Source organism: Pavona decussata, unplaced genomic scaffold (genome assembly GCF_977016875.1).
Source record: "Pavona decussata unplaced genomic scaffold, jaPavDecu1.1 SCAFFOLD_219, whole genome shotgun sequence".
Lineage (NCBI taxonomy): Eukaryota > Metazoa > Cnidaria > Anthozoa > Scleractinia > Agariciidae > Pavona > Pavona decussata.
In genome coordinates this window covers 67,534-92,767 of record NW_028145624.1, presented here as the reverse complement: position 1 = coordinate 92,767, position 25,234 = coordinate 67,534, and the positions used below count along the sequence as shown (strand labels likewise).

Here is a 25,234-nt window from a genome sequence, read left to right as displayed (position 1 = left end):
AGAGCTTGGGAGGTACGTTGGAAATTTGTGCCAGTGGTGCATGTTTCCTTTCTCCTCTTAATTTGGCTTGTCAGCAAAATATTTGGTAGAGGTCTGCAGCCATTTACATCATTTTCTTATGAATTCAAGTAGTTGTATTCTATCTACAATGATTTTCACCCCTGTTCACCTATTATAATCATGAGGGAATTATAGGTTCCTAGTAGATAAAGAGGCAATTGTCTAAACCGAAATACAAGAAAATGGAATTTTTCACTTTTCGTCAAGCACCCAAAAACAAAGAAAATAGTAACGTGTCATTATGTTAACGACCACTCCAGCGTTTGGAGGATGTGACTCCTTAACCTTATACAGTGACTATACTGGAAATACCGGAAACATCGCCGATGGAACGTCAAACTATTGAAACTTGGCAGTGACGTTTCAATGGTCACTTATTATCTGATTACGGGGAAAAAAGTCGCAGATAGACGGGGGAGGCAACAACTTATGTATCACGTCAACTTTTATGTTGTAACAAGAGGATAATTTATCGTAAGAAGATTTTTTTCTGCTAAGGCTGAGTTGGGGGAAAGAGAGGAGAGCCGACCTGTATTTGTAGTCTCACGGACATCTGTTGTAATTTAAAATTGAAAGCCCTGTGATCATTAGCCCCCTCCTTCGTTCTGTAAATATAGCTCACTTTCGTAATCGATCGGGGATTCCCCTGAAACTGCTTCTCAAAGCAATCAACTTAGGTATTGTTCTCCAGCGTCTACGAACCTACATTTTCTTTCAAAGCTGACCGTTTCCAGTGACAGGTTTCAGGCAATACGGCGACGACGCCAGACAGAGATAAATGGCATTTTATACACTCAAAATGGAACAAAAACCGGGAACAGAGTGGCGCTGTTCACATTGTGAAAAGGAATATCAAAGCTGCGAAACAATCTCGCTCTGTACGTGATGAGTTGATTTACACGGGGTTGTGACAGACTAAAGTGATATCCCAACCGCCCTATTGCGCAAATTTTGCTCTACATGATTTAAGAAATGGTGTACTTGTGCTGCCGGTTTTCTCAAGTTTAACTGGAGTGAAATCTCAGGCATGCAGGCATGCTTCTATGGATTGTGAAAAACAGAGAAAACCTCAACAGAATGGCCAAACAAGTTTTTCCAGTGTATTCTCTTGTCAGGAACGAAAGTAACTGAGCAACAATTTCCATTTCTACATCCCAAAATAGCGTGGTGATCGTGATCATATTGACCGAGGTAAGAAACTAAGTTTTGTGCATTTACGAAGAATCAAGAATATACTATTTCTTGATTGTGCCTTGATATCTGTAGTTAGCATGACTTTATAATAGTAATAGTAGTAATGGGGCTGAGTGGAGTCCAATTCGATCAGTAATCATGTACCAGTGATTTTAATCAGCGCAGCGGGAGTCCGTATTGTATCAAAGGGAGTTGTTGACGCAACCGGAATTTCGACGAAACGGAAATTTCATATTTGCAAGCTTACGTAGTTTAAATTGTAAATGTCCACTACCGCACGCTATTTCACTTTAATATTTTACAGGGAGTTTCTGTCGTTGTCACATTTTAAAGTGGTAAGTCTGCTTTGTCGTATTAACTTTCCTTTGCGGTATTGTTTATGACTGACTGAAATTAGACATTTCTCTATTTCCGGAATTTCAGTAATATTTTAGGTGAATCAGCATATTTCGTCTAAAATGGCTGATTAGTGATGAGCGATTTCATTTATGTTAACTAAAAAGCTTCGGTAGACTTTCCATACATAAAATTATTATACCTCTCAGTAAGAACGCGCGGTGAGATTGGTCAATTTTGTGCCGGGCCGTATCAACAGTGTATCAAGTTCAGTACGACCGCTAAACTTCAACTAGTTTCCTTTCCCGCGCGCCCGATTAACTTCAGAGATTTAACAAATATTTTTTTTCTAAATTTGTTTTCTCGGTTCGTACTGTAAGTTACGGATCCTCGTTTTTTCCCGTTGTTTTATGGCCCGCGCTTGGGCCGTAAATCAACGGGAAAAAAACTGTCCAAAACTTTTAGTACGGACCTCGAATTCGGTAGCCTCCCACGCAGACGTTTTTAGGGGTTCGTCACGCGTTCCTGCCCCACGTGGGCAGGAACGCGTGACCAACCCCTAAGAACGTCTGCGTGGGAGGCTACGAATTCGGTTAGTAAGAGGTACATATATTTAATTATATTTTTCGTGCCAGTAGTATCAAAGTGTGAGGTAGACGAAAGATATACAAGTGTGCAGTTCAGTCAGCGATTGTTTCGACTTCTAAACAGAGTTTCGGACTGGCAAATAAGAATACTTTTGTTAGAATGGCAATTATCGTGAATCCATGATATCATGCCAGGAAACGTGATTCAAGATTTCCGGCCCGCCTTACTGTATAAATCTTGCAAGGCGAATAAAGCGGCCTTAATCAGCAGGGCTGAATCAGTATACGTGGAGAGCAGAATGTTTTAAAAACTCCCTGTAGTTATTGGTAGTTATTGTAGGATCGGCAACGAGCAACAGCTCTTTCGTGCATGTGGGATCGGACGTGGGGACGAAGACAGCACGAAGCATAATTATGTTCCGTGAAGAACTTTACAGCCCACGCGCTCATTCTGGGGTGGCAATAGAAGTCACTGTTTGAAATTCTGCTTGCTCTCAAGTTCAAAGAAACTCGGCGCGGTTATTGCGTGAAATAGGGTAAAGTTACCGTAAGCGGGCTTAAATTTTCCGCCCACGAATTGACCTCTTTAACCCTTTGACACCCGCTTTTTTTCAATACATTTTTGGCAATAAATTTTTGCTCGGTTTATGGCTATGTTAGCAAGATGTTAGCAGATGTTAGCAGATGTTAGCAAGGGCTACTGGAATCCAAAAAGAAGATTGGGGGTAACCACGCATTTTTAAGAGATAATTAAGCAACAATTATCAAAAAAAGCAATAAAATACAAAGCATTTTATGGCGTTTTTTTTTTTTTTTCATAATGAAGCTTTATTATCTCTGAACAATGCATGGTTCCCCCCAATTTTCTTTAGATACCAAGAGCACTTCCTAAGTTCTGCTTTCTCCACATAGTTTTAAACCGCGCAATATCCCTGTATTAGTAGGCACTGATACACTGCCACTGCCAAGTTTTGGACATTTTATGGCGTCATTCTATGGTCTATAAGAGTATAGACCATAAAAAACTACCGTTGATTTGCTTTTTACAATAACATGGAAAAAGTACGAGCGGAATTGGCTTTAATTTCCAGTAAGAAAGCGCGCGAGCTACATCTGACGTCATTTTTAACCTCGGAAATGCGTGCATGCGCAATGAACGAGTTATCATTTATGTGGGGCAATTGTCGTTCGCTCGATCGTTCAGCCGTAAACTTCATATTAATTTAATCATAATTTAATCAGAATCATAATTTTTTTATTCGTCTACGTACAGCGCATGTAGTCACCATCAGCCGCCATTACGGGACAAAAAACAAGGTCGCAAAATTAAAGGGAACCTCTGCTCCGAAAACAAATGGACTGTAAATTGTTGGAAATAGTGTCTAAATTCTAAATTTTAGTTTTAGAAGTAGAAATAGCATTCAAGTGTGCTTACAATTAGATATGATTAATGACGTCATGAAATCCAAGATGGCTGCGCCTGGGAAATTTAAAAGCAAAAATAGGCAAAAATCATCAAATTTTAAGCACACTTGAGTGTTATTTCTACTTCTTAAACTAAAATTTAAAATTTAGACACTATTTTCAACGATTTACCGCCCATTTGTTTTCGGAGCAGAGGTTCCCTTTAAAAGAAAACGGCTAGTAGGTGTGTTGTCTGCTAACTAATTCCATTTGCCGAAACTGAGGGGCAACTTTCCTTTCAGGACAGATATTTTCCAAAAGTTCGACTTCGTTTAGCCTCCCTCACAGACGCTCTTTTGGCTCGTGTCGTTTGGGAGGAGAGATTGCGTGACGAGTCAAAAGAGCGTGAGAGGCGGGACTTCAATAGGCGGAACTGCTCCCATCTAACGCAAAAAAAAAAAAAAAAAAAAAAAAAAACCCGAGGAAACGACGTGAATAAAAGAATAGGAAATTCCACAGTGCGATAAATCTCCATTCGGTGTCAAACGGAATCGATAAGATCAGGAAGTCAACACTGAATTTACATACAGCCGAACACAACTCTTGCCGCATTTCTTTCTGCGCAGCATAATGTAAACATTCAATTAACTTTAAAGATTCAAGGCAATTCCGTGGGTGAAAGGCTAAGGATAAAATAGGAAACTAAAACTTAAGCTTCGCAATAAATTTCATTCGGGGTCCAATGTAAGCGATATGATCGATTCACCACAACAAATGTAAATACTGAAAATTTGCTAATGCATAGCGACAATCATCGCAACGCTTGACGCATTTCTATATTTACGTTCACCTGGATAAAGCCAAAATAGCAACTTTAGCAAAATTGTAAGCTTCTTCCGATGTTGTAAAACGCTGACAGAAGCCGTCGCTTGAACGTAGAAAGGAATATTACCATACTGAAAACAGCAAGATTGAGGTCACGTGCTAGGCAACCAAAATTGTTCACTCATATCAAGTTTCATTTGGCAACAACACTACGTGAGGAAAAAATACGGAAGTTCTTGGAAGAAAAAGTGGACGTTTTTGTCGATTGGCAACCGCATGAAACCACCAAAAGATCGTACACGTCCACCTTTGCGTTGCTTCGCGTATCGAAAAGCATCAGAGTGCGTGCGTAATTTAATTGTTTTGCGCGTTTAGCAAATAACGTTATACATAATGCATTCCTGCAATGCGGCATGGCGTCCATGAATTCTTGTGGCGTATAGTTTGATGCGAGTACCGCTATACAACACTATTCACTTCTGTATTAACAAGTTGGCTTACAGGAGCCATTGATTATTGTTTGTACTCTTATAGACAATAGTTATGAGCCAACCACCGCGCGGGAATTTTGGCAGTTATTGTTAAAAGAAATGTGCATTCTTAAGAAACTTTGGGCTTAGGCTATATTGTCACGTGGTCCACATGACAGTTGTTGTTTGTTCGAGCACAGGTAGCCCAAGTCCTTTGAGCGTTTCTAAGGCCTTTGATTGACCCATTAATGTCACGTTGTAATTTGAGTGTCACGATGAGTTACGCAATGGGGTAAATTATGACTGAAAGGTTAACGTTTGTATGGGAATTTACGAACGTGTTTAGGAGTCGAAAATAAAGTGCATGAATTGAACAAAAATGTCTTACCTTGCCTCATTGATACCTCGGTCAGTGTTCGTGTGGTGTATTTTGGCCGTTTCATCACGATTCCAGTGGGTTTTCAGATTCGCTGTTTTCCTCTCTATATACATATACAGGAAACGGTAAAAAAATGGATTAAAAATTGGCGATAAATAAGTGTAATTTATCGATTTAAATGTTCTTAAATCATAGCCAGTCTTAACGTCTTATTTATGCTGACAGTTTCGATGACTGTCAGCCATCTTTATCAAAACTTGAAAAATATGAAAAGTGTCAAAAGCCTTAAATAAGCTTCTGACGGTGTTAATTATTTTCGATAAATGCGCAAAGTTACTCTGTAGACGCCCCCTCCCCCCTGGTTTGGGGGTGGAGATCACTTGTGTCCATATGGGAGAAAGCTGATAGGCTACCTCGTCCCTGTTCATAGTAAGAGTGTTCGATCTAATACATATGCTTTCCTTAATTCTGTCAGCATCAATAAGACGTTAAGACTGGCTATGATTTAAGAACATTTAAATTGGCTGTTTATCTTCACTAGCCTGATGAATTTCTTCAAGAAGTGTAATTTATGGTGTTATTCTTTGGCCGGAAAATTGGAATTTTGGGCTTTGTTGCCAAATGAACGGTGATATACAGCGAAAATCGAGAGGTGTAGTCGGTTTGTAATGGCTGTGATGATGGTACACCGGTTGCCGGAGATGCCATTCACACATTATCATGACAAGAAGAAAATCATAAAAGCAAGAACAGTGTTTTCAACGCAAATATGCGCGGTTAGTATCCAAAGGGTTAATCCTATCTAGACCAAACTTTGTTTTTTTTTCTGGTACAGGGGCGGTCGGTTAATCCACCACCTCCCCTCCCGCTCCGCCATAACGTTGCAAGTATAAAGGCTATGACAGCGAGACTTGAAGGATATATAGTGCGTTTTAAGATGTCTCCTGGGAGGTCCGTAACGCAAAGTAATGACGCCATATCAAGTGGTAATAAGGGCATGATAAGGTTAACTGGTTAACGGAAGTTACAAAAGTAATTACTGATGTAACGTTTAAAACACGAGCAGCAGTGTTTTGTCGGGTTTTAAAACCACGAGGCACAGCCGAGTTTTTTGAACGGCTTCAAAAACATTCCTGGAAAAGGGTGTCTCAGGAGAGTTCATAACACTGATGCTTTTGTGAACGTTGGAAATTGACATACGAGAAAAACATTAAACAACGCATACTAATAAGGAGGAGATTTTATTGGGTTTTAAAACCACTGCACGTGATGCTTTATCCGTCGACCATTTGATAGGTCAATGGGCTTATGAATTATTAATGAATTTCTGAAAACCTAGTTTAACTCAAACTCAATTCTATAATTTTTACAATCGATGCATATGCCTGAATAATTTGCTACTTTGAACGGAAAACAATTATATAAAGCGATACTGCAAAATGTACATCTTCAGTTTTATGACGTGCTATATGTTCGACCATACATGCTGGATCTATTTGGCTAGACTATAGCCTCCTGCACAGAAGTTCGTGGGTGAGGAATGAATGCGTGACGAGTTCAAAGAGGGTCTACGTAGGAGGCTAGCTAGACTACACCTGTTTTAAAAATCACAAGACGTGTATAGGCGTTCACGCGGGATGTACAAATAAATGGTAATTCAAACGTAAGCAATCAGTATAGTGAGAATGATGTATTATTCAGTGAGTGACATCAGTTCTGAGTATTACATAAGGGATCCTGTCTTCAAATCAAAGGTGATACTGTATTTAAGGATTGAAGCTTCTGTGTGCAACCTCGTTCCCAGGGCGGGAACGAGGTTGCACTTAAAAAATGAGCACTTTACTTCAATGTAAAAAAAAAAAAAAAAAAAAAAAAAACGTGTAAATATCATTTAAATTATCAAAAAGGTACTGTAAATTCAAATTTTCGTAGTTTTTGCCCATTTACAGGATTTGGAGCAATACTTTAAAAATCATGTAAATTCTATGTCTGATCATGAAACATGTAAATTCTCATAAAGATCCTGTAAATTTTCGAGACGAAACAAAGGCCACCATGTAAGTATCATGTAAATTTTATAAAGAAAACTGGCCAAATCCTGTAAATATCTTGCCTTATAAGTTAAAAAAGGGAGACTGCCTAGATCTTATAAATATCCTGTAAATTCAAAAAGGGAGACTGCCTAGAACCTTTTAATATCTTGCAAATTTAAAAAGTAGGATTGCGCAGATCCTTGTCTGATGTCCTAGTTTCCAATTGTATTTAGCATTTTTAATTTAGCAACAAATACATTTTACGAGAAATTTGTAGACCAAACTTCTTAAGTTTCATCTCTCCAATACAGCTTTGGAAACCTGTTAAAAAGTTCATTACAAACCAGCAGCTTTCTTTCGATTAGCATTAAGCACTTTTCATTGAAAAAAAAAAAGAAAGAAAAGAAAAGAAAAAAAGAGACCATGTATAAAACTGAGAAAAAGGATAACTGCCTTAACAAAAACAAGACCTAAAACATTCCAGTAAAAGAAAGTAACTTAAGTCATTAAATTCCTTGTTCTTCATGGTGAACTTGACCCAGTTAAAAATGGACTCTATGTGGCATCTGTGCACTACAAGAAATAACAAAACAAAAGTAAACTAACAATTAGTAACAAAGTTTTATTTGTAACAAAGACGTTCTGAAACTTGGTAATTTTCAAGGTCGGTCATGAAATCAAAAAGGTACAATGTTCACCATGTCATTTGCACGGTTTAGGACGAAGACAAAAACTAAATCCCAGAGAGGGCTTTGGCCCATAATAACCTTCTGTACACCTGGCCGCGGTTGTTCAAAGAGCCGATAACTCAATCCAGCAGATAAGTTGCCATCCAGTAGATAAAATGTACCCCAACTAATACATTTTATCTTCCAGACAGCGACTTATCCGCTGGATAGTTATCCGCTCTTTGAACAACTGGGATTGATCAGATACCCTAATCACTCAACGCACTGACTCATGACTAACTACATTATTCACTAGATTCAAACTGAATGTAACAGGCTGTGTCTACTACTCAGATCAGCAATGCTGAAAGGCACAGACGCTTTAATTTCGACATTGCTGATCCTAAGAGTACGCAACATGTATGAACTTGTACTAACCGACCTTGTTTGCCAAATTTCCCACAGAACGCAGGTGTTACATGTACAAGAAAGGATAATTTATGTGAAACCCAGATCACTCATTTTCTTACTTCACAGTTTGTCCTCCTAACACCATTCAGTTTTTCGCAGTTCAGCAGCATAGGGAGCAGTACACGAGGTCAGGTCATCTAGGTCGTGTCCTTAAAATGCCTGGTTATAGCTTATCCAGTTCAGACCTGGAAAGTATTGGAACAAAGTACTTGTGCAATTCATGTGGTTTGCTGCTACGAGATGCCATGCAGACTGGATGTGGGCACTTCTACTGCAGTTCATGTCTGGGAAATATAGTTCAGTAAGAAAAGTTTCATTGAAGTTTAACTTTAAGCTTAAGCCGTGGCGCCTTGAATGTTTGCACATAAGCCAACTAAGATTTATGGAATGTGTCATTTATGATTTTGAACGCCAGTCATTGAAGAGAAGTTGTCTTTTAAGGTAGGTAAAGTTTGGACATATTCCAAAGCTTTTATGGGGGTGATTTCCTCGTCTACTTTCAAATATATAAATTAGACTTGCACCCGCCTGACACAGCAGCGATCGTATAGAGTTTGACTGAGAACATTTATACATAGTTAATGTATGGGGTTGCTGTATGTGTGGAATCTTACCATCTTTGCATCAGTGGTTGGTACAAGGATTTTACCATGTAGGTCTACTTTGATGTAGACCTACATGATTTTATCCAAATGATATGAGGGGTATCGAATGGTCTTTGTGAGCATTTGCGAGCATGCGAGCAGTTGTTTATTTTTGCGAGTACAAGCAGTTGTCAATTTTTTCTTGCGAGCAGCGAGCACTTAAGAAAATACAGATGGCGAGCAGCGAGCACTACGATTACTTCGTAAGCTTTGAATCGCTGGCCGGAATCTCTCTTTTATTAATAGGATACGTTGTTTTGCGCCAAGTAATAGCTAATAATCTGGCAGACACCTCCAAAACAGAACAATAGTTACAGCCTGAACTGTTGAAGAAAGACTGAAGCCAGAGGTAAAGATACTTCAACCGTTTTGTTTTAACAATATCGTAACTGATTTATCGTTTATATATGTGTAAAAAATAACTGCAAAGCAGGATTAACGAAATTTCGAGCAATCGAGCACATGTTAACGAGAATGCGAGCATGCGAGCAGTTGCAAAAATTTTGCGAGCACGAGCAAGCGAGCACCAGTGTAATTTAATGGGAGCAATTCGAGCAAAAGCCAAATTTTGGGAGTACTTTTAAATTGAATGGGACCATTCGATCCCCCTGATATGGTCCTGAGTGAACAAACTAAATCTACACGAACACTGCTGGAAAGAGCACAGGCAGCCCAGGGTCACTTTTCTAAGTTTAAATTTACATCCTTTGCATGTAAAATACCTCTACATCCAAATTACCAGCATAAAAATTCATATGAATGTCTTTATGAAACACCTTTTAGAGTGAGAGTGGCAATTATTGTAGTATTCTGGGCAGTCAGAAAAAAAACCAAATCATATGATCTCTTGGAATTAACTAGTAACCGCAAGGAGAGGCCCTCCCATGTTTTCGTTTATCAATAAATCTTTTCTTCGAAAATGTAACTAACTGATCAATTTACTAATTCAAGAGGGAGATGGCAATGGGAAAGGAAACACTTACAGCATTTGATGTTAGCTTGCTGAAACCGTATTGAAAATTGTAACTGAAGTTAATGACCACACCAGATCATTGACGTGATCCACTGTGCTGTGATTTAATTTTTTAAGTGAAACAAGAATCAGTTACATCATGTAGTTTTAATCTAAAAGCTAACTTAAAGCGATGCTTCCAGCTATTGGCTCAAAAACTAAATTTATTTCCACTTCCATAACTACTGTAGATCTCTCCTTAATGGATTCTTGGACATGATTTGAAGAGTCGTTGCCACTTGCACAAGGTTCCACCGTGTATTGGATTGGGTGAATCAAGAGATATTGAACCTTGTTCAATGACCCGATAGTATTTGTACCCCATATTTGATATATCATTTTCTGTTGTGGTAACTAATTGTAGCTGTTTTTCATGTTATAAGCGCACACTTCAAATTAAATCTTGATGATTTGATTTCCCTCTTCTTTTTATCTTTTGAGAAATGGCACAGTTAAAATGACTTGCTTGCAAGACCAAGAAGAATTCCTTCCAAATGAGGTAATCTGTAGCAATAAAAATGTTATTTTTTGTCTAAAATAAGTTGTGATTTAAATCTATTATATCTATTTTCTGCAGTTGATGTATGCCACATCAAGAAGCTGATTACTTCCCACAGTGTCAGGCGGAGATCAAGCAGTTTATAGAAATCTAGCCACAATTAAAATCTGCTTAAAGACTAGAACTATCACAACAGAAATAGTACTAACGAAGAGGGTCCCATAAACCACTAAAATAATCACGTTATACATCGCTTGTAGTTCAATTATTTTTTTGGCTTAACAATTTTCAAACCAGTTTGATTTTTATTTCCCTTTGTTTCATATTATGGAAAGGAAAAAAAAAATAAACTCAGGTTTGAAAATTTTTAAACCGAAAAAAAAAAATTAAATAAATAAAAAAATAAACCACAACATAGATAACATAAGAAGTAAAATAATTTAAAACAAACAAAAAAAATCAAAACTGTCCTGGAAGTGAGTGGACAGTTATTAAGCTAGAAGAACTTAAACGTTGTAAAGCTTATACTAGCTGAAGCCAATGTGCTAATGCGTTGATTGCTGCCAATGCACCGATTCTCAATGTCCTCAATGAACTCAAAAAAGCCTTGTGTGAAGTACCTACTATGAGGCAATACGGTTAGTAGTAATTGTCCTGTAGCTGATAACGTGAAGCTGTGCTACGAATCACTGTGCTATGTTGATTGTTATCGTTGTTTTATTTGATGGGAAAAGTCTTATGATTCTTGCTCAGACGTAGACTCTCATCTGCATGATCCTTGCCTGTTCCTAACTGTGGTCTTGAGTGTCTAGATTAATATTTATCGTTCATTAATATTCAATGTCAAGACAAGGCCTTTCAGAATTTTTGTATGCCTTTCATAAAATTAGTATCTTTTCACTCAGGTCTTGCAAGAGATCCAATGGATTTATAGCTATATAGGGAGAAGAGTTTAACTTAGACTTGGAAATGACAGACGTACCCTTCAAACTAGATGTCAGGACATATACCGAGTGCATAAAACAAAAGAAACTAAATGAAATGAAAAAGATTGCCTAAAAAGATGCTTTTTGGGAAAATGAAAAATTGAAAGCCTGCCGATTCGTCATCTCTGACTAATTGAAGGAATTTGGAAGTCTCAAACTACTGATTTATTTATTTTCTTCATGTCCTAATTGATACAGATTGTTTATATTTATTTTGTTTTTACTGTATTTAGGGACAAAATCAATAGCTTGTTGAGAAATCACATTATTATTAAAGTGCTCACCAGTGCCCATACAATGCGACCAAATTATATCAGTAAATCATAGCCTGTTTGACAATAAAATTGCCATCCTGATATCATTTATTTAGAAAAACATCAATAACTTAGTGCTGTGCCCAGGGAAACAATTAGTCAAAATCACAGCATGTGTTTGTAACATAAATTTTACCAAACTTACACAAAAGCGATGTCGTGAAGTTTTATAATTTGTTTGTTTGTTTTAATTTTTGAATTTAGTACTCTACCAGATGTACCGGTAATCATTTTAACTATAATCAGCAATCTTTCTGATCCTTAATTTTTAGGTTTTTCCTGATAATTTCATGCGACGTGAAGTACAATCCTTGGTGGTCCACTGTCCATTTATGGATGATGGATGTAAATGGAATGGTGAAGTCAGACACTTGGAGGTAAATTGGCCTTAAAAAACGACAACGGCAGTTGTAACTTTTTACATTGGGTCGAAGGTGCACATTGGTTAATTAGCAGCAGCAACAACAACAAAAATACAAGTCAATTGTAACAATTGCACTTTGCACTGTTGGTAATGTTTGGTTCAAAATGTTTCTTAATTTAGATTGGCTTTTGTACTTTTTCAATTTGAAAAATCAGAACTACAACATATAGAAAGAAAAGAAGTAAATTGAAGTTATACCCTTCTGAGTGCAGCACAAATTTGTGAGTTACTTGTAGTCGCTGAGAACGGCAGGTTAACTTTCTTTTAAAGGTATCGGGTCGCAACTACAGGTCACTGTGATAATTGTATATAAACATGCTAAACAGGGTCTCCTAGCCCTAGCCCCATACTAAAAGGCCTTTTCATGCCTAGGACACGCTAACCTTCTTGGTTATGTGCCAGTACAACAGTGACCTGTACTTGTGACCTGTGGAATATGACCTTTGAAAAGACCTTTCCCGATGGGAAAGTGCTTATAAATGCATGCATGCAGTACATGTAGCTGTACCAGTATCCTCTTAAGTTTGAATTGTTACACTGCTTAGTATAAAATTGTACGTTTAAACTGGGCCTGTTCTTTTTGAACAATACAGAATCACACAAACAGCTGTACGTTTCTTAAAATTCCCTGTGTACATCGTGAGTGTGGCGTGTTGGTAAAAAAAGATGAACTTTCAGAGCACTTGGAAAAGGATTGCGTGTGTAGATTGGAAAACTGTGGATTCTGCAAGGGAAAAATCAACCATAACAAGATGACAGTAAGTGTTCCAAATAACAGCAAGTTAACTTGTTGAGCTGAAGACGTCATTATTTGTGCTGGTTTTGTTTTCTGTGAAGCTGCTCATTTAATGCACTTTCCCAGGGCATTCCTCAGTTGTTCAGATGCCTCGATGCTGTTGGAATTGTTTATATAGTTAATAATGAAGTACACAGGATTTATTCTATATTAAGAATGTGGCATTATGGGATTAATTAATCTACAAATAAAAATATTTTTGGCGTACAAAATTTGCCCTAGTTCTTCAGACATAGTGTACAAATTTTACCAAGGAAGGCCTGATTGTGAATTTGACCATGCAGACAAACTTTCTTTTGGCCGCGGGTCACCTTGACCAGTCAGATTCGATCATATTGAAATGAATAGAAAGTTTTCTTGGTGTTGTTTATTATATCATTACGCACCTTGCTGTATTGCAGAACCTTTATTTGAAAAGACTTTGAACTAGTTGTTGGAAGTTTGCCTATTTGAACAGACATTGAGGTTATCGAACTCCCGCGACTGTGATACAATCCTTTTTTGCGTTGGGACGAACGTGCGCGATGCTCGACCAAAGGTTCGTAAGGAAGGCGGATGGGAGTTCTCTGGAAAGTCTTTCAGCATGTACGAAATCGTTCGCGTCTCTTGTATTTCGCGTACGTAAGCCGACTACGTGAAATTATCAGAGACGCGAACGACTTTCGGTATATGCTGAAAGCCGTCAGCGGATGTAACTAAGCTTTTAACCATTTGTAAGATTTACGCCCGGATGTCCTGAAAGTTTCGCTTTGCCACTTAAGGTTCCGGTTCACCTATTTACCTTTATCGGCCGCACTGGTTTCCGTGTTTTCTTCATTTTTTCTTGACCAAAGAATACTGATATCTTCCTTTGTTTGCACATATTGCTCGTTCAGCCCTACTGAGCCTGCGTCACAGGAGCTAGGTGGCAGCCGCTAGTCCATTCTCGTCCCCAGAGCCGCAACGGTTTTTTTTTACTTGTTGAAGATGGCCAGCTATTTACGTCGGTGTAATGCCCCCTCCCCCTGTGATGTCGGGTTTTGAATGCAATCACGTACTGCGCTAAATGGTAAATAAATAACCTTTGTTTGTTTGTAGCTGCACCATGAGATGGAGTGCCCAGCATATCCAGTTGAATGTGAAAAGTGTAGTAAAGACGACATTCCTCGAGCAAAGGTACGTGTAAAACCATATTTTTCTCGTCAAATAACTTTCTTTCCTTGATTAATTCGGCTCTGTCAAACTACATCATCCATTCACCAGATTTTAAGGGGCATCAGTTCATTAAAGCAAAGATAAAATCATGTTTTCCTATTAATTCAGTTCTGTCAAACTACAGGTGTAAACGGTGAAAAATGCCATAACTTATAAACAGAACTAGCTCCATTTTAGGTTTTAGGTTTTGCATCACCGCATTCCTACGTTAAACCAGATTTGTAGGCCCGGGGTATCTGTTATTAAAATTGCCCAAATGTTTTGGCAACGTATAGTCCTGTGGTAGGGTGAAGTAAGCCGGCACCACTGACAGTGTTTTTTTTTTTTTTTTTTTTTTTTTTTTCAATCAGCTTAAAGGCAGGGTTTGAATCCCGTGATAAGCTCTGTTCTCAGAACATCTTTTTAGTATATAAAAATTTGTGTTGGTACATAAATGAGATACATGAACTGTTGCAAACTTAGTGAAAGCTTTCGGATGCCACACAATCCAAGTTCATCGCTAAGAAGAGGGAAAACATGATTGTAGAGTTTCATGAATGTATTTACTCTAGATGCTGTTTCAATAAGGATTTCTGTCGGCACATACTGGAAGACAGCTGGGATGCAAGCTTCAGTTCCCATTGAATAAGGGCTTTCCTGTTCTTGTGATTAATAATTATTATGAAACTTCAATTTACCCTTCCATACTGCGTCTGAAAGTGTACAAGTGTCTAAATATACACTCGTGTATACATTTTCAGGGTTTATTCTATAGTGTGGCATTGCGGATCGCTATGAATAAAAATAAAAATACATTGGCATATAAGGGAACAGTGATGGCGCAGTGGTGAGAGCTCTTTCCTCCCTCCAATGTGGCTCGGATTTGCGTCTTGGACTCGGTGATCATATGTCGGCTGCGTTTGGGCTGAGAGGTTGTTCTTCGACTTTTCTGGCTCTCCCCTCTCCTCCAAAACCAACATTTCCAAAGTTCAATTCGATCAGGAGTGTGGCCAATCAGTGCTCTTTGTGCTAACAAAAGATTATAAAGAAATTAAATTTGCTGAAGTGCATCAAACTTGGGGCAGAAATGTCACCAAGGAAGACAACATGTATATTCCAAAAACAAAACAGTTATGACAACTTTAAAAAACCTTTTGCGAACCTGGCTTATCTTGAAATCATATTTCGCTGCACCTCTGAAATACACCGCCCAGCGAGTTTAATCTGCCGTCAAGGCAACTGACCAGATCTCAAAATGTTAGTTTTATATCATCAATTTCTCATTAATTATTTCCTTTGTTCTGTGCGGAGAGGTTGAAAAAAGTTGAAGGGCCTCCAAAATCTTAGGAGGGGCTTTATGGGCCCTTAGAAGGAAATCTAGGATAAACCCCGATTTTACTCATGTTTAGGGGCGATCTGCACCATTTGCAAAGTCTTACATGGTAGGCAGAGAGGACGAAAGAACGAACAACAATGAGTCCAATGAGAAACAGAACTTTTGAAGGGTGCAGGTCTACTTCATGTTTATGGTATATTATATTGTTTTTAATAAGATTAAACGGGCTATCAAAGCACTTAAGGATAGTAGACGCTGGTCTTATTCTCTCAGTTAACTCGTCTCCTTGCTTATACAGTTGCTGGAGCATCAGGATCCAGTTGTTGGAGATTGTGATGGCGTACAAGGACCTTGTCCTTTCTCGCAGATTGGCTGCCCAAAAACCGAGGTATAGACCAAGGGCTTTGTGTTAGTAACGTTTGTAACAAGTATACAGGATCCGCACATTACAGGTAGACAGCGAGTAGTCCCTCTTTTTTTCTGAAGGATAATCGGACGATCACTTGAATGAAAGCAAAAATTACCTCTCGCGGAGAGATGCGCCCGGAGATGCGGGAAAGTCGGAGAATGAAATTAATTATGCACATAATTAACAATTATTCCGCGAGCACGCGTTGGATATGCCGGATGATAGATAGCCAACGAGGCGCGTAGCGCCGAGTTCGCTATAATCATCTCATATCCAACAAGCGTGAGTGGAATAATTGTTTTACTAAAAACAATCAAGAAATATTGCTAGATTTTGCTGATTGCTGAGACAACTTAATGGTCTCTATTTCTCGGGCATGGTATAATGGCTCATATACCATGGCCGCTAAGCCAATCAAATCGCTCGAATTGCATTATACAATGACAGAGTTTTTAATAATTACAGATATATTATGTGTCGGGAAAAAGTGATCATGTGATCTAGAACCATCGACAACAATCTGAAAACAAGAGCATAGTGTTTGTATACAGAGCGTAGATCATCGAAATTTTGAGGTGAATTTCTGTTGATACGAAAATTTCGAATATAGAAAATTGACTGAACAGAGCATGGAATTTTAAGTTTTCGAAAATGTGAAGAAAAATTTGGGACGGTAGAATAAATGCTAAAAATCAAATAACGGAGAGGAAATGCGCACAAAAGCACAGGTATAAGAGTCTGTGGAAGGACACGATTTTGCGTCAAGTGAAAACGAGCTAGCGGAAGCGGAAGCATATGCCTTCATGTATGTTGGACCTGTGATAACGTGAACATGAAGCACTGAGCTGTGCTGCCGTTTATACTTAAGCTTTGGCATATGTCACTACTGAAAACCAGAAGTTATTGCCTCTAATGACATCCTTCGCGCGTGGCATCTTTACGCCGCAGGTATTTCATGGGTTCACTTAGCGCTGTAACACACACTACAGAGTTAATTCTCTGATCCATTATTCATTGCTAGCTTGGTCGGTTTAAATTTAACGTTAAGGTTACGTGGAATATGTTGTCAATACTCTCCTTTTTTGTGACAGGTTCTCAGTCACACAGAAAAGAAAAAACATCTGGAACAAGCCAACACGTTCCACACCACCCTGGTCCTGCAGTGCGCGCTGCGAATGGGCCGCGAAATGGAGGCACTTTTAATGCACAATCCTAGAATGATGTCCAGAAGCCCCAACATGTTCGCAAACTACGATGCTATTATTTCTGATATACTCGCTCAAGTGCAAACCGGTACAGCGGAAAACAGGGATTTACGCGAGAAGTGCCGAGAGCATAGTGAAAGAATCACCTCGCTAGAGAGAAAACTGGCTTCAGGGAATTTCCCAGCTGCTATGCCATCAGGACAAGGAACTGGTGATTCTGGCGGAAGTGCACAAAACACTGAGATTACACGAAGGCTTATTAACGTCGAAAACAGGACCGCTGACCACGAGGTGCTTTTGGTGGAGAATAACCGCACAACAGAACAGGCAAATAGAGATGTGGCTACCGTTAGGCGGCAGATTGATACTGTACTAGAGACCGTCAGGAGGTTGGAGCGAAGGATCGATTCTATCGAGCACACTCTGGCTCTTAGAAATGTTACCCTAGCTGATTTAGAGGAATACATTAGACAGCAGGAGTTTTCAAGCTATGACGGCCAGTTAATATGGAAGATCACTGAATATGCACGAAGACGAAACGAAGCCGTCAGTGGTCAGCAGGTGTCCTTCTACAGCCCATGCTTCTACACCGGTCGCTATGGATACAAAATGTGCGTACGGATTTATCTGAACGGAGATGGCATGGGGCGAGGAACACATATCTCAGTGTTCTTTGTTGTCATGCGCGGTATATATGACGTGCTTCTCCGCTGGCCATTCAGACAGAAGGTCACATTCATGTTGATGGATCAAGATAACGTGGAACACGTGATTGACGCCTTCAGGCCCGATCCAAGCAGCTCATCCTTCCAGAGGCCGAGAAGAGAGACCAACATTGCCAGTGGGTGCCCCATGTTCTGCTCCTTGACTGAATTGAATAATCACGTCTATGTGCGTGACGACACGATGTTCCTCAAAATAATTGTAGATACTTCAGACTTGTAAGAACGGCGGCTTTCCTTACTTTTATAGGATCCGTACTCTAAGGAGAAAAACCTCCCCAAAGCCACACGCAAATGAGTGAGTTCATTCCTTCTTCAGTTACAGTGTAGTCATCTTCAGAAAGGTTAAACTCGTATATAGAAATCGTAACTCTAGTTAAGCGGATTTCGTCATTTGTGTAGGCGTTCGGGAAATTTTTGTCCTTATAGAGCGCGTTTCCCGTAAAAGTAAGGAAAGCCGAGATAGCGGACATAGTTTTTGCAACCTGGCTAAAGCGGGTTAGTGTGTGATATGCGGTTTTACGTACGCGTGAAGACCAGGGAAAGGAGGAGGAAAAGAGCTAGAGATAATTCACTCTTTGAGTGGCAAGTCCAACGCTACCTTACTCGGACCAGACGCTGATCAGTTTATACTCAGTCGGAAGGTAAGGTGAAGTGGCAGTGCTCAGTCCACGCTCTTTCCATCTGTTTCCACTCTCCACCTGGCCTTGCCTTTCTCCGTTTTCTATGACACCGAAGGCCAAAGTGGCGGGAAAGTGTGACAGACTGTAAGCCTGATCTAGGCGACGAGAAACGGCACCTTAATAAGGTAACCGATATCACAGAAGTGATTGTTTTCGCAAGAACTTCAAACCTTCCCTCAACAAATCTACCGATTTTTGGTCAGGGCAGGGACATAGACACCATCGTGTCCGTTTATTGGCGAAGAAAATAAGTCGATTTCTTCCTCTATGCAATTGCGTTGCTGCGAGTGCTGCATATAACAACTGCACGTTGCGTATTATTGCATTAAAACTTGTTTTATTTTTTGGCGTTAACCAATCGCTAAAAAGTTGCCGTCGGCGGTCGGCAACTAATTAACCGGTAATCTCACTGGTTATTACCGCAAACTTTGTACTAGATCTACCTTAACACCCAGCCAAGTACTGAGCGATCAGTTGAAGTTATTTTAGATAACTTTTTTGAGTGGAAATTGTCATAATTTACTAAAACGAAATTAGTATTAATTTTTTGTATCATGACGAAAATTCAGTATTGTAAGTTTTATACTGCTGCCAGCGTAAATGGGTCCTTTGCAGCTAACGGTCACGTGGTACAAAATCCACCATGTTGGAGAGAAAGCTACTTACGGACACCCAAAACAAAGAATTTCAAGCATGACTGGACGAAGACGCTCTGTTTCGTATGTTCCAGCAAGGTGGAATTTGTACCTGTCCATGTGACCGTTAGTTGCAAAGGGCCGATTAGGAAATTGAACAACCGCGACGGTAATCCAACGAAAACGTCACTTGAAAATTAAGTTCGTACTGGAATAAGCCACTTCGTAATTATATTCCGGCTCGTCTACCTAAGTGGTTGAAGTCCTCTTCAATTGATGTCTTTTAAGCGAAGGATGATAAGTTCACCGTGTTACACTTGCATTCTTGATAAATTTCTGAATTTGGTCATTCCACGTGGTTGTTTTATAAAATGCACGTTTTTTTTTTCTTTTGACTTTTTTGTTGCCGTCGTTTCTGTTGTTGACGTCTTCGGAGAATGAAATTGTTTCTCTGATTATTGTTGTTAAGTTTGGGAGTCAACACTTCGGATACCAGTAGCTTTCTTCGCAAAATTAAGTTTCGTGTGACTAGAGAATTTTAACAAAGCGTTTGATTTAACTTTTATTCTAGTTTTCTTCCTTGGAGAGTCTCATTAGCAATTTTACAATCAGTCTAGACGTTGTTTGTGTAAATCGCTTTGGTATTTAACTATAAATAGTAAACTGACAAATGCTTGAATTCAGTATGTACTGTGTACAGTATGTATATACTTATGTACTATTTCCTTCATTTGTTTAGTTGAACGACGAGCTAGTCTTCGGCATATAGCTAGGTAAAAATAATAACCTGAAATCATTATGCATAAGTAACTTTTCCCAATGTAGTTGATTTAGGGGGTTTGTATTCTGCTGCTATATCTCGCTCAGTGTTGATGACCTTGTGTATGTTGTGTAGAAAACATATAAAGAATAAAGATCATCAAGCTGACGAACTTACGTCTCTTTTATGGATATCAGCAGTCTTTGAACATTCTTGCATGTTCCTGTCAAAAGGGCGGCTTGTTATTGGGAAAGTGCGCCGGGTTGTCAAAGACCCTTCCAAAATTAAGCCACCTTTTAACACAACTCTATACAGCGAAATCTCGATTTCGTTTCAGTGAGCGTCACTTGTGTTAAATGCTTCCTACATGTGGTCAGTATTTCGAGAAACACACCCAGTATTGAGTAATTCAGCTGGTAAGTTATTTCAGTGCTTGTAAGTTCAATATACTACTATACCGATAAGTGAGTTGCGTGGCATACAACGGACATAGGATACATGCAGTATCAGAAATAAAACTTTCTAATGTGAGAACAAAATTCACCGTTGTATTCAGTGGATAATGCACCAGTCAATTGAAATCCCAACCCCCCGACCCCCGGGACATAGCGGGGATGTAACGCCTCCAAAGCCGTGATTTAACGCTTATTCAACAACGCGTTGACCCCGAGGGGCGGGGAAGTTAACAAAGTGTCAGTTTGACCGGGGCCATTGACTGGAAGCGGGGGCCAACAGCGGGAATTTAACATTAACGAACATTAAGCCGAGTCCTTACCCTTCTAATATTTATGCATATGTGATTTTAAACAAAAACAGTCACAAATGTTTCCAAAACCGGGTATGTGACTCGGCTTAATTCAATTATATAGATAATTTAATCGAGCTTATTTTACGAGACGTTTGAGTTACGGGTACACGCGCAGTCATCAGGATCGGATTGGAATTTAGTCACTCAAAATGGCCTGTTCCGCGTCCTAACTGGTTTGTTAGCAACAGTTTGTGTCGTTATCCAAGAAGACTGCCAGCAGCCCCAAGACAAGACTTCAACTCAAATCAAAGAGGGAAGAAGTGAGCTCGTTATATGTGCTGAATCACCTGTGCCGGTTTGATACTAAATCAAAATCTACAATGTGCTGACAATTTAAACATTGAGAATGATGTATTATTCTAGAAAGTGACGCAGGCATACTCCTATCAGGAGTCGAACCTAAGACCTTACCTGGAAATGATTAGCTATAGCACGTAGCGGGGATAATCATCGCCCATGGCTGTGCGTTGAGCCTCGATGAAGTTGTCTCGGCTTTCTCTGATCTCTCGTTGTGTCCTTCAACAGGAAACTTTTCAGTTCGTTGTCGCTCGCGCTTCTTGGCTCCGCTAGCTCCTTCCAGTTTCAGTAATGTTGACTGATGTGAAGGCTTGAAAGTCTGGCGTGAAAATGGGATACACCCTGATGCTTTTGGCCCAGGTATGAACGTATGAAGTTATGCAACGGTTTGTTTGAATAACTGAAGAATTTGCCTTGCGACCAGTTTTCATGGTGACAGGTTGATGGCAACGTACTGCAGGCGTATTAGCTCATTAGTGTTGTATTTAGGTTCCTGTTTGTATGTAAAAAAATTAAACCTGGTTGTAGTGCAGATCAGTTGCTGAAATAATCTTGCTATCCTAGCGTCGAGTCGATATGCGTTGGCGCGATAGCTTTTTTGTTCACCTAGACTAAGTTTGTTTTATTTCGGTTCCTGTTTGTATAAGGATGATTATACCTGGTTATAGCACAGGTAGCCCAAGCTATATAATTTGTGTTGACTTTTGTAACGTAAACATCAGCGTCACTTATTTCGAGGATCAAGATAGCGAAATTATAAGGGTTTGTACGGGGAAAAAATATCGAATTTAAAGGCAAAATTAGGAAATGATTTTTTACCAAAAATTTATCATGCAGCTGAACTCGTTTGTAGTTCCTTTTGTGTCCTGTGTCGTTTCTAGGTTGATTTGAGGCGATTTCGTGGAGTTTCAGTTCCAACGGCTTTTTTCTATATATACCCACAAGGTAGGGGAGTCCGCTAGAGGAATAGCCTGCGAGCGCAGACGTATTTAGTTGTCGGTTGTATTTATAGGCACCCATCCAAAGACTGCGCAAATTTTCATGATACACTTAAGGAGGAGTTATGTAATCTAAACAATAAAGGTAAAGAGGTTTTTGTTTTAGGTGACATAAACATAAACTTCTTAAATTACAATAGAGATAACCAAACATCTGATTATCTAGACATGCTATTTGGCTTGGGTTACATGCCACTGATCACTAAAGCCACACGTATAACAGATCACACCGCAACGCTTATTGATCACATCTACACAAACGTGCCTCAAAAAATAACAAAAGCAGAAATGTGTTTAGCTGACATAACAGATCATTTACCCGTTTTCTGTACAGTAACAAACGGCTTCCTCTACGCCAAGAAAAAAAAAACATTTTAGGGACTTTTCTCGTTTTAACAAGGCCTTGTTTTTAAGTGACCTCTATATATTTTAATAACCTAGTCGATGAAGATGTTAATCAGAGTATGAATAAATTAATGTAATCAATACGCTACAATCCTCATCTGATAAACATGCACCTATGCGCAAATTATCAAACAGAAAAAGAAAACAGTCAGCTAAACCGTGGATATCTAACGCCATTCTGAAATCTATAAAACGAAGGCAACAACTTTTTAAAACTCACTTCCTTAGTAACGATCCCAATAAAATAACCTATTACAAAACTTATAATAACAAATTAAACCGAATTAAGGATGCAGCCAAAAAGAGTATTTTCAAAAAACAATTAAGATTAAATAGTGAAAATCTGAAAACAACATGGAAATTAATCGGCATCATAATAAACAGGAAAAAAGGTTGTGGGCAACCTCCAATTACAAAACTGATTTATAAAAATAGGTGTTACACCGATAAAGCCAGTATTGCGCATCAACTTAATTCACATTTTATTAATATTGGTTGTGAACTTGCTGACAAACATCCGCCGAATAATGATGATAATAGCCCTATCCAATATATCAAACGTTCTTTCCGAGATAGTTTTGCATTCCGCAGTATCCTTGTCCACGAAGTTTACGATTTATTAATGGGAACAAACCTCAACAAATCCACTATCGGAGTACCTCAAAAGTTTATTAAACTATCTTTAAGCTATATTAGTGAATGTCCAACCTACATTTTTTACCAATCCTTACAACAGGGTATCGTACCTGATATTCTGAAAATTTCTAAGGTTACACCAATTGACAAAGGAGGAAAGGTTACAGATCCTACCAATTTTCGCCCTATCTCAACGTTTTCAACGTTTTCACAAATATTTGAAAAACTTATACATAAGCAACTTAACAACTATATTGAGAAGCAGAAAATCCTCTATCAATTTCAATTTGGCTTTAGAAAAGGACATTCAACCGCAGAAGCTATAACTGCATCACAAATACACTAAGAAAAGCCATTGATAATAATTTATACACTTGTGGTATTTTCTTAGACTTTTCAAAAGCCTTTGATACTGTAAACCATACGATCTTGCTGAGAAAACTGGAAGCCTATGGAATAACGTTAATAATATTTATCGCCTACAAGTGTTGAAATTCTTGCATTCATGGCATAGAGGCCTCCTGCCTGAAGTGTTTGACAACATGTTTCAATATGCTAGTAATATACATGGCTACAACACAAGATATGCAGCTAACCATAATCTTTATAAGCCGAACGTACGAACTAATGTAGGTAAACAATTAATCTCCTTCATGGCAACCGATATTTGGAAAGACCTTCCAACTCCTTTAAAAACACTCATACAAAGTGTGTCTGCTTTTCCGAAACAAATTATACGTTATTTACTGTCAGAACAACAAATGAACTAATTTTCTTTTATGCTGACCTCGTAACATAAGTTAACATTTTACAATTAATAAGTTTTTCGTTCCTTTTGCTTTTTCATTTTTTTTTTCTTTTTTGTCTTTTTTGCCTGCTATCTAGAACCTAAATTAGCCAGGGAGCTAACAAGATAACCAAATGGTTCATTTAGCTTCCTTGCTTGCACATTATTTTAACTAATAATTAATTTAATTTTATGTATTACCACTACAAGATTGTAACAATCAACTATGTATATTGGAAAAAAAAAAGCACAAATAAAGATATCATTATTTCCTAACGTCGCTTCTCTTGGCCGAAAAATAAAAGTGCCAGATTTCTACAAACGCTATGTGGATGACACGCTAGCTGCAATCAAAGACGAAGCCTTTCTGGTGACCTTGTCGAATAACTGTCATCCTTCCTTATCTTTCACCATGGAGATCGCGACTAATAGTAAGCCGCCATCTGTCGGCATTGAAATTTGTAAGAAAGGCTGTAAGCCAGTAACAAGTGTTTACCATAAACCAACAAATATTGGTGTGTTCCTTCACCATCAGAGTAATGTCGATAACCGCTACAAAAGATCTCTAGTCAAGACAATGTTAAACTATGCTTTTCGCTTGTCGTCGATCTGGGATCTATTCACAACAGAATGCGAACGCCTCAAACTGATGTAGTCTTAGCTCAAGTACCGTTCTCTTATCAACTCAGTCTACCATCGCCCACTTTGTCACTTCTGTGACGTCGCGAAGCACTATTCCGACGCCTCATGGTTACTGAGTCAAATGCAAAGTCATTCTCTTTCATAGACGAGAGGTCAGCTGACGTAGTAAAGAAATATCTCTCTGATTTAAGCAACAAAATTGACCACACTCTACAGCCGGTTTTCAGAAGATGGTGATGATGGTAAAGTGCAGGAGCCTAAGCCACCCGTGATCAATGAAGAGTGCGTTGTGTATAGATGTAGATTTCGTTGGCTACACCAGCGGCCATCTACACCAACGGATTGACGAGCATCGGTTCTCCGCCATCGGAAAACAATTGGTGACCTGACAAGCAACGTCACCGTCCTAAAGAAATGTCAGGAAAGCTTGATTGTTTAATCTTTGAAATGCTGTGGATCCGCACGAAGAAACTGAGTCTAAACACCCAGTCAGACTCCATTCGCGCGAAACTATTTGTTTAACCCAGTGAACGGGCATAACTCTCACTTTGTAACAGCCCTCTGAAATAAACACCCGACATGCAGTTACTTTTAGTCTTAATTTAAATTATTCTATTTCACACCTTTACTTTCTCT

General features: G+C 38.9%; 1 protein-coding gene across 5 annotated transcripts; it reads left to right on the top strand.

Annotated features, from left to right (window-relative positions):
* The first annotated feature begins 515 nt into the window (after window positions 1-515).
* LOC146459361 (TNF receptor-associated factor 2-like) lies at window positions 516-20,197 on the top strand. Of its 5 annotated transcripts, none has more exons than XM_085089548.1 (8): window positions 516-1,251; window positions 8,527-8,728; window positions 10,525-10,582; window positions 12,155-12,259; window positions 12,900-13,064; window positions 14,180-14,257; window positions 15,910-15,999; window positions 17,112-20,197. In XM_085089548.1, exons 2-8 carry the CDS (start codon window positions 8,583-8,585, stop codon window positions 18,168-18,170), a joined length of 1,701 nt encoding a protein of 566 aa, XP_084945674.1. In that variant the 5' UTR covers window positions 516-1,251; window positions 8,527-8,582; the 3' UTR covers window positions 18,171-20,197. The 5 variants fall into 5 exon arrangements, with proteins under 5 accessions (XP_084945674.1, XP_084945673.1, XP_084945675.1 ...); XM_085089547.1 differs by having other exon boundaries at window positions 516-1,263; XM_085089549.1 differs by lacking the exon at window positions 516-1,251 and adding an exon at window positions 1,514-1,589.
* The last annotated feature ends 5,037 nt before the right edge of the window (window positions 20,198-25,234 follow it).

What these genes read in the sequence shown, in the direction of transcription:
- LOC146459361 (XM_085089548.1), top strand. Translation starts at nt 8,583, where the DNA reads ATGCCTGGTTATAGCTTATCCAGTTCAGACCTGGAAAGTATTGGAACA. An exon ending in TGTCTGGGAAATATAGTTCA is followed by an intron (nt 8,729 to 10,524) that starts GTAAGAAAAGTT and finishes TTATCTTTTGAG; the next exon opens with AAATGGCACAGTTAAAATGA. An exon ending in GTGAAGTCAGACACTTGGAG is followed by an intron (nt 12,260 to 12,899) that starts GTAAATTGGCCT and finishes TGAACAATACAG; the next exon opens with AATCACACAAACAGCTGTAC.